At 35.4% G+C, this 10,214-nt stretch overlaps 1 protein-coding gene across 1 annotated transcript; it reads left to right on the top strand.

Annotated features, from left to right (window-relative positions):
- Positions 1-1,078: 1,078 nt before the first annotated feature.
- Positions 1,079-8,030, top strand: LOC140754552 (carboxypeptidase B). Its single transcript, XM_073089593.1, has 5 exons — positions 1,079-1,083; positions 5,091-5,303; positions 6,193-6,292; positions 6,730-7,047; positions 7,473-8,030. Exons 1-5 carry the CDS (start codon positions 1,079-1,081, stop codon positions 8,028-8,030), a joined length of 1,194 nt encoding a protein of 397 aa, XP_072945694.1.
- The last annotated feature ends 2,184 nt before the right edge of the window (positions 8,031-10,214 follow it).

The raw sequence follows: 10,214 nt of genomic DNA on the forward strand, positions 1-10,214 counted from the left end.
TTTGCTTGAAATCAGTCACTACTAAGTTATAACCTCATAGGTGAATTTTTTGTACCGGTTTCTTCAAATCATGAGCAAAAAGTACTTTTGCTACAAGAAACATGGAGATAAAACAAAAGTCCTTATTAACAAACTTCAATACTTAAAGTTATTCAAACAAAAAATGATCAAGTAGGAACAAGATTTTAACAAACTCTTAACTACACTTCTTTGTTGTTGAAAAAACTGGGTTTATCAGATTCAGAGAGTGTATTCAATATAATTCCAAGACACTCTATTCAATATTTGCCTGATTATATGATACCCTGATGAAATAATTTGTTTTTCAAAATACAGAAGTAGCAAACGAGCATGCAGTCCACTTGATGGTAAGTGGCTTCTACCGCCCATGGAGGTTTATAATCAACTTCAGATAAGACTAGATTCCTATCTGAAGCGGGCCATATATACGCTTTCTCTGCACTCACAGCCCCACACTAGGATTCCCTGTGTTGTGGGTGCCATGGACACACACATAGACAAATACACAAACACCCAGACCCAGAAACAGAAAGCTAAATTCATCATTTAGATATCTGTCTGGCCGGGGATCGCACCCGGGACCCTTTGCGCGTCAGACCGGTATGATGACCGCTCCGCCACGCGGGTCGTCTGCTGTTATTTGAGGACTAAGTTGGAACACTTCGGACAAGTATATCTCCCTTAACACACCCTTCCAAGCACACACAGCAGCGCCGTATACTTATTAGATAGAAAGAGTTATGGCGGTGGCACTAACTCTAAAAACATTACCTTCTGCAGTGCAGTATGTTGTCGTCTTAACAGCAATGATTGAAGAATAAATATTAAAATGGGTAGTTTGATAATAAAATACACTTATATTGCGGGTAGTATGCATCTAAAATCCTTATAAAAGGCTGTGATAACGTTGGCTCGGTTAGTCGGTTTGTAGTCGTATCGCAGACAGCTTGTAAGTAAGAGGAAACTATGTAATATAAGTAATTGATGTGTTAAAGGTAAATATGGTGGTTATTATTTTAAAATACAAATTGTATTGTGTAAAAGTAATCAAGTAGAAATGAGGTAAAATCTGTAAATGTTTATGTATGGTATAACCGATATTACACTTGTGTGATAAGCTTGGTTAGGTGAATATGTTTCGTATAAATAAACATTCTTTGTATGCATATTTGATTATATATTCTTAACCTGGAATAGTTAAAATGGTAAAAGGTTATTAAATGAGTATGTACTAACTGTGTTTCTTTCAAGTACGATTCTGTCTTTATAGTATGAGTACAAATACGGTGCGTATCTATTACCATAATTCCATGTATGCGGATTGATAACATAATTATGTGATAATGATAACATCTGATTATTACAATTTACATTCAAATCTTACGATTCAAATGACGATGACCATCAGAATGGTTGTCCCAGTGATATTGGTGTTTAATTATTTATTTTTAACAGTTTTGGCACAAAATGAACTTTATATGAGGTGAGTGTTGTGAGTTAAAATAATTGTGACGTTAATGAGCTGATACTAATTTAAGTCTATTGTTCTGCTAAATTGAAATGTGACAGTTCTACAGCTGAACAAAAATGTCTTGGTATAATGAACATTTTTAACAGAAAATACAACCGACTTCTATGTCACTACAAAGTAAAAAATAATTCTAATAAATGTTGGTTTAGTACATATTTCTGAAGTCGGCGCTCAATATATTTCGTTGGATAACGATGTAAACAGCGTGTCTAATATGAGCGCCGACTTCAGAAATATGTACTAAACCAACATTTATTTGAATTATTTTTTACTTTGTAGTGACATAGAAGTCGGTTGTATTTTTTGTTAAAAAAATTTTTTCACCCTTTTTAGTGAATAATATCATTTATATTAATACAATATAAAATTGTATAAACGTGACCATGAATTAAGGTAAGGTCTGTATTTACATTGATTGGAACCGCCCGCTCGCAGGGCGCTACCGCGCCCTGCTCGCTTAGTTTTATATTGTCTTATATGTTCCAACCTAACCTAACTAAATAGTCAATGATGAACTGGCTTCGCAATTTCATTAGACCCTACACCAAATATCTTCAAACACAACTCAATTATTCCCATCGGTTGAGGAGTTTCATATTTTGTCTCCGAGCCACATTATCAGACCCTTAAATAGTCAATGATGAACTGGCTTTGCAATATCGTTAGAACCTACACCAAATATCTTCAAACACAACTCAATTATTCCCATCGGTTGAGGAGTTACATATTTTGTCTCCGAGCCACATTATCAGACCCTCAAATAGTCAATGATGAACTGGCTTCGCAATTTCATTAGAACCTACACCAAATATCTTCAAACACAACTCAATTATTCCCATCGGTTGAGGAGTTACATATTTTGTCTCCGAGACACATTATCAGACCCTTAAATAGTCAATGATGAACTGGCTTTGTAATTTCATTAGAACGTACACCAAATATCTTCAAACACAACTCAATTATTCCCATCGGTTGAGGAGTTACATATTTTGACTCCGAGCCACATTATCAGACCCTTAAATAGTAAATGATAAACTGGTTTTGCAATTTCATTAGAACCTACATCAAATATTTTCAAACAAAACTCAATTATACCCATCGGTTGAGGAGTTACATATTTTGTCTCCAGAACCCACTCTGATCCTCATTATATTTAAATGGGACCAACTTGTAGCAATCAAGAAAACTGGGCGTATCAAGAAAACTGGGCGTATCAAGAAAACTGGGCGTCTTGAACAGAGCGAAGCGGTACTTCAGCGCGGGGCAACTCCTTCTGCTTTACAAGGCGCAAGTGAGACCCCACATGGAGTACTGCTCACATCTCTGGGCAGGGGCGCCCCAATACCAACTTAACCCACTTGACTCCGTGCAGAAACGCGCGGTCCGAATCGTCAACGACCCGGTGATCTCCGATCGGTTAGAACCTTTGAGTTTGCGGAGGGACATAGGTTCCCTCTGTGTGTTCTACCGGCTTTACAATGGTGGGTGTTCCGAGGAACTATTTGACCTGGTGCCTACGTCACCATTCCTCCATCGCACCACTCGCCGAAGGATGAAGTTCCATCCACACCAACTGGACTCGTGGCGGTCCTCCACGGTTCGGTTTTCACGGACGTTCTTGGCGCGGACGTGTAAGATGTGGAATGAACTTCCTCCTGAGGTATTCCCGGAGCGCTATGACTTGGGGCTCTTCAAAAAAGGTGCAAAAAGAGCTCTCATACAAAGCCGGCGATGCATTGGCGACTCCTCTGGTGTTGCAAATGTCCATACGCGGCGTTGACTACTTTCCATCAGGTAGCACGTCTGCCTAAACGTTAGGTTATAGGATATAAAAAAAAAAAAAAATTGTCCACACACGAAATTAAAGGCACTAAAATAGGTTCATAAACGGCGAAGTTATGGCTGTTATATTTACATGCGTGGAGGAGTTCCCTTCTTTTTCTCCAAAACCAATCGATAGATCCTAACCATATTTAAATGGGACCAACTTCCAGCTCGTCTCTACACAATAAAAAAATAATTATTAAAATCGGTCCACTAACGGCGGAGTAATTGGTGTACATACATAAAAAAAAAAAAAAAAAAGATACCGGCCATTGCTAACCACCTCCTTTTTGAAGTCGGTTAAAAAGTAGAAGAAGTATAGTGGTATAACTCTTTGTGATTCATTCATTCACTCAGTAAAAACAGCAGTGTTAAGCCACGTTGCTGTGTTCTGGTTTGAAGGGTGTGGTAAGGGAGACATACTTTTCCGAGGCGTTCCAGCTTAGACCTCAGGGTCCTGACCTGAGGTAGAAATATCCAATCCTATCTGGGGTTGATTACAGAAGCCCATGGGCGCCAGTGACCATCAGGTGGACAGTATGCCCGTTTACTATTTCTTTAATTTTGAGAAATGTAATGTTTGATTACTGTAAGTACTTATTTGCTATTTATTCAGTACCATTGAACCGGAATAAGATAAGGGACTCTACCCCCCATAAAACAATTTAATAGTAAGTAGGACCGATTATCACATACTGATAATTTCTACTTTTTACGGTTGTTAGTCAATAAAAACAAATAAGATAGTGTATCAAATAGATAAATTGGGTGTTGGTACAAATATTACTAGAAAATGGCTCATCGAAGATAATTTTGATGACCATAGGTATTATAGGGTAATTTTATTAAAATTAATTAGTTATTAAGAGAAGAAAACAATTCACTCGATTCCCTAGCTAGTAAGGATAGAAAATTATTCTATCGATTAACTTGTCTTTGATAAGGAATTATGTGGCAAAATTGTTCGTGATTCGCCTCCAAAGGCACCACTGTCTTCTTTTTTTTGTTGACGAAGGAGGAAACCTTCATAAGGTATCCGATGCCATGAGAGCGTGACACAATTATGTGTGATTTTTACACACTGTACCTTAGCCGGTGGCCGTCCGCAGCGCTATGTAGAGGACTCCGGGATCTAGCACTGTCGCACCTAAGCATGGTATAAACAAATGGGTTAAGTGCTGTATTCGATTATAGAGGGTATGGTAAACCAGAGATATTGATACTATTATTATAGCTAAAAATAATGGCATTTAAAAAAAAAATGAAAAAGAGAATAATTCTTTTTAAAATTAAAAAAGACAAACCCACTGAGTTTCTTACCGGATCTTCTCAGTAGAGGTCGCGTTCCGATCCGGTAGTAGTTTAAGAAAATATTGTAACGGACAATTTGTAAGTGCCGCCGTTGGCCTATACAAAATAAATATATTTCATTTCATTTCATTTCATACAAGGCATTACACCTTACAACCGCTTAGTCATAAATAAACTGTGGTATGCGAAAAATTGTTAAGATTAACAGGCCGTAGAGGCAGTAACGCCAATCTATAGCCAACCTCAAGTTGGGCTCTACCTATCAGGGGTTGATTATAAATGTCCGGGCGGCAGTAACCAATAACAATCAAATTGATTGTATGTGCGATTGCTAATAGAAATACAAAAAATATCTTGTATATACGGAATCCCAACAATGAACTATTTTATTTTGATTTTTCAGTTACAAAGTCTACAATATAAAGCTTCATAGTCAATACCAAGAAGACAATTTCCACTTGCTAAAAAGTGACCTTATAGACTATTGGAGGAAGCCGTCCTTGAAGCACAATGTGGTCGGGAAGGCCATGGTACCACCGTCACACTTTGATTGGTTTGAGGGTCAGCTGGAGAAACTAGGTGTTGATAGAGATATCTTCGTGGAAGACGTTTATGAGTAAGTTACAAGCCCCTTTTTAAAAAGGGTATAATTATTTTGACTTCTGGGTTTCATCGTCAACCCATACCTGTCCCGCTGCTAGGCACGGGTGTCCTTTCAATGAGATTTCGACCATAGTCCACCACGCTGGCCAAGTGCGAATTGGTTCACACACCACAAAGTTTCTTCACGATGTTTACTTCACCATAATAACAAGTAATAAATAATTACTTATATGTATATAACTTTGAAAAACCAGGTACGTACCTGGTATTTGAATCTCGGACCTCGGATTATTGCATTCACTTTGTTATTAACTAATTTCGGCATAAAACTAATTCTCGACAAGTGATTTTAATAGAGAACTCCATAATAAAATTCCAAAAAATATTCGCAATATTGAGGAATTTATCAGTTTTAAAAGAAATTTAAAAATATATTGAATTGGCAAATGTTTTTATAGTCTAGTCGAGTTTCTCAACAACAGTGACGACTAGTTACACATGATTATTTATGATTTGCTGAGTGGTTGCTCCTTTGACATTTTCTATTAAGATACCATTTTTCATTTTTATCTTTATGTGACATTTTATTGTTATTGACATTTTATTTTATTAACGTTTTAATAATATTGGAAATTAATATCTACAATTTAATAATTTGAACTTATAAAATGCGACTTAAAATTATATTTGTACGTCAGTTATGGCAGAATGAGCGAAAATTCTTGATTATAACACCAACCTTATTCTACAAATAAAGATTTTTGTATTTTTGTATTTATATTTAGAACAATGATTTAAATTAAACTTACTTAATTGTTTTGTGTAAATAAATTGAACCATATACAAATATATTTACAAATAAAATACAAGATGTTTAAACTATTGTTTTACATAAATTTCAGATATTTAATAGCCAAAGATACGAGTAGAAGACAGTCATCTCGAAATATAACTGACATCGAAAATGACTTCGATATTTATAACTACAACAGATATGATGAGGTTGGTATCTGTCTTATATCTTATAGGTAGACTACTTCTTATATCTTTAGCATTAATACGTTACTGTCCCACTGCGAACAATCCATCGAACATATCGCCAAATAATGACGAATATGTAAACGCCGCGAAAAATTCTATGACTCGCGCTATAAAATAGTCCGTTCTTTTTTATATATTTGAACATATTTTCCGAGGGTACGTATGTCTCATCCTTTGGCACTTCCTATAAGCCAAACATCTTGACAGATTTTAACATATAAGGTGTCAATTTTGTTAAATTGTAGAAGTGACATAGGCTACATAACTCTCTCCCCTTCAGAAAATATTGTTAAGCAGTCGAGATTTTTGTTATATCTCATGTAAAAAACATGTACTTCCAAAAAGTTATTTGATGCATTATACTTTTGGTACATTAGCAATCCTAATACTTCTTTCAGATACTTGATTATATTACCGAGTTGGAATATAAATATATCAATTCTACTCAAGTATCCTTCTCAGTGGTCGAAGCTGGTGAAACTGATGAAGGCAGATCTTTAGTTTACTTCAAAATAAAAGCAGCCAATTCCTCAGACGAGATTCCTGTTGCCGTCGTCGAATCGGGAATAATTCCCAGGGAATGGATTACTGTGCCATCGGCGTTAAATATTGTTGAGAAGCTTCTTAACGAAGATCAGAGGAATCTTATAGAAAACTTCGAATGGATTATTATCCCGGTTTTAAATCCTGATGGATATGAATATACTCATACTAATGTAAGTAATTCAGGAATTATTATGAAGATAGTTAATAATGGTGAAATTAAAGAAGTAATAATTTAGTTGAAAATCATTTGATTTGTTAGAAATATTACAAATAGTATGAATTATACAGAAAACATAAACAAGACTGAATAATTTTAATCAAACAATTATATTTTATAAGGACATTTCCGTCACACATATACTTAAACAATAGCCCAAATACAAAACAAATACAAATACCACCACCGTAGCTCTCATCATCATGGATATTGTCAATTATCGCCTCTTTATATTCTGCCAGCTCAGCATTGTATGCAACCCCATAGACAGCAGTAACATCTATGCAGATATTTCTTATACAATTATTTAAGTAACAAGTTCAAACAGTTTAAAGAATTAACTAAAAGAATTTTAAATGGCATTGTTTTCATTTTCAGCTCAGACTTTGGACGAAAAACAGAAGCATTCGCAGCAACTTAGGCTTAATTTGTCCCGGAGTGAACATTAACCGGAATTTCGACATATCCTGGCTTGTTTCCGACTCCAGTTCGAGTCCTTGCAGCCACCTTTACAGTGGCGTTGACGCTTTCTCCGAACCTGAAGCAAGATTCATCAAGGATATTTTAGAAGAATATGGAGACAGGATGAGACTTTACGTGTCTTTGCAAAACTCCGGTGCAAGCGATGGTTTTGTTTCTTATCCGTGGCAATACGAAAGGGCTGCTAGTGGAATGTTCAGACAGCATCATTTACTCGGCTTGGATATGGTTAAAGCTATCAATGGTACATACAAACTTGATGTGGGATTTTCTGCGCTAGGTGACCGAGCGTCAGGCACCAGTTCTGATTACGCTATGGAGGCAGGTGTGTTATATACATTTAACATAGATGTACCGCAAAGTGATGATGGTGTTAGTATACCTGTTGAAGAAATAATTGATGTTGTTGAAGATGTGTGGCGAGCTGTAGAAACAGCCGCAGTTAGGTTAGTTTAAGTTATATTTATTTTAATAGATGTGTGTCTAAATGTAAAAATGTAGAAGAATTCACCAACCCATTACAAGTCTCACTGCTGAGCACGGTCTTCTCTCAGGATGCGAAGGAGCGCTGGACAAGTGCGAATTTTTAGACCCCAAATACCTTTGAGAACTTTTTTAAAAATCTCGTAGGCATGAAGTGCAGACTAGATTGTCAATTTCTTGTAATAATGTATATATAGAATTCTATCATGGTATTAAAAATCATAAAAAGTGCAAATAATGCTCCAAATTTTAATACAATAAAATGCTCAGTCTTTCATTTTTAGTCTGAATAATTTAAATTCATTCTCTTATCATTGTTTTCTTCGTGATGTGATATAATTAGTTATCGAAGGATATAATACATTTTATTGGTATCAAACAGTTGCTTTAAATACTTCTTATAGATAAGTAATTGTAATCGCCTATTTATTACACGTCATAATTGTAATCATAATTACTATAATCTTTCAATTACTAGTGTTTTGATGTCCCAATAAGGTCGTTATTCTTTTAATATATTTGTATTTAAATACAATTATTTAAATAGAGAGTTTCGATTCCTGATCGATGCTTGTTCTGGGTCTGGGGATCTTGTTCTTGAATATGTATATAACATCCATGACAGAGTATGTCCTAGTAGAGTCCTATAAACGTAATATATTTACATATAATACGTTTTTATTAGTTCGAAACATACAATTTTTTTCTCTCCATTCATGGACTATGATTTATTTAAGGTATCCTTTGCAGTTAACCCGTACAACAATCCTATGACCGCTTCATATTTAAGTTAGTTTTTTGGTTGCAACCATTTTTTTTGTATCCACTGTTTGACACGGTATAAATAGAGGAGACGTTCAGTGCATTGGTGGGTAGTTAGGGAGTTACACGAGCGATAGTCAATGCCAATAATGACAGTCACCGATGTCTAGTGTCGGCGACATAACCTGTCGGCCTTGTGACACTCCCCTTATTGACCACTGACCACCCTGTACGGACATTTTTAAATTGATTATACGTTCCCGACAAGTTTTATCTACTGCTATCGAATAATACCTTGACACCTTGACGAGCCCGCTAAAGCACGGAACCCATTTAGTAATTAAGTTTTACGACACAAACAGTCACAGTAACTGAATAACATCTGTTATCCCGTTACTTTATAAAAAGTTTGCTCATTGTGAAAACACCTTTACGGCTTACATGAATGTTTAAAGTTGGCAGTCAAACCTCAGCGGCAGCGTCATAAAACTTCAACGGAAATTGACGCTCTGCCCACAAAATATTCAAAGTTTAATTAAAGGAGAGCCTTTATTTTTCATGTGATGTACTTTTGGGTTGTAATTCTTTCGTTGCTTTGTTATTATTTGTATATATGTAATTTGTATGATATTTTAAGTGAGCTATGTTACGTGATCTAATTTATGTATTTGGTATTTTTTTGTCATTTTTCAAAAGTTCATAAATCGTACGTTTTTTAAATTTATTTTTTCTAGGCTAAAAAACTTTACTTAAAACAAAATGCATATAAAAACTCAAGTGAATAATGTGACAATATATTTTTGTTTCATTAAACTTGTTAATAATTAATTACAATGTACTTGCCTGAAAAAACAACAAAAAAAAATTGTGTCACCAAAATTAACTAGTTCTTATTTTATAGTACGCTACTCGCCATAAACGAAATAAATTGTGGAGATATCATTACGGCTTACAGTCGTGAATGTTTAAAGTTAGCAATCAAACCTCAGCGGCAGCGTCATAAAACTTCTACGGAAATTGACGCTCTGCCCACAAAATTTTCAAAGTTTAATTAAAGGAGAGCCTTTACTTTTCGTTAGATGTAACGTTTATGTATCGAATAATGCTATGGTTTGGTTTCGAGGGAGTAAGCCAGAGATTACAGTAGGTGTTCTTATTTAGACTTATAAGGACTTCAATCCTATTTGTGGGTGATCACAGAACTCTATCAACAATACGATCCAGTGACCACTTACCATCAGGGACTGTCTGCGTATTTTCTGCCTCAGTTTTATAAAAATAAACAACTATGGTTGTGATATGAAAATGTTAGAAAATGTCCTTTTAATCTCAATAATGGTTTGAATTGGTTTCAAATAAAACCTTTTTTTGTAGGCTTCCAGATGTTTATGAGCA

The sequence above is a fragment of the Epargyreus clarus genome, unplaced genomic scaffold, assembly GCF_041222505.1.
Source record: "Epargyreus clarus isolate Ecla_fem2 unplaced genomic scaffold, WU_Ecla_fem_2.2 ptg000029l, whole genome shotgun sequence".
Lineage (NCBI taxonomy): Eukaryota > Metazoa > Arthropoda > Insecta > Lepidoptera > Hesperiidae > Epargyreus > Epargyreus clarus.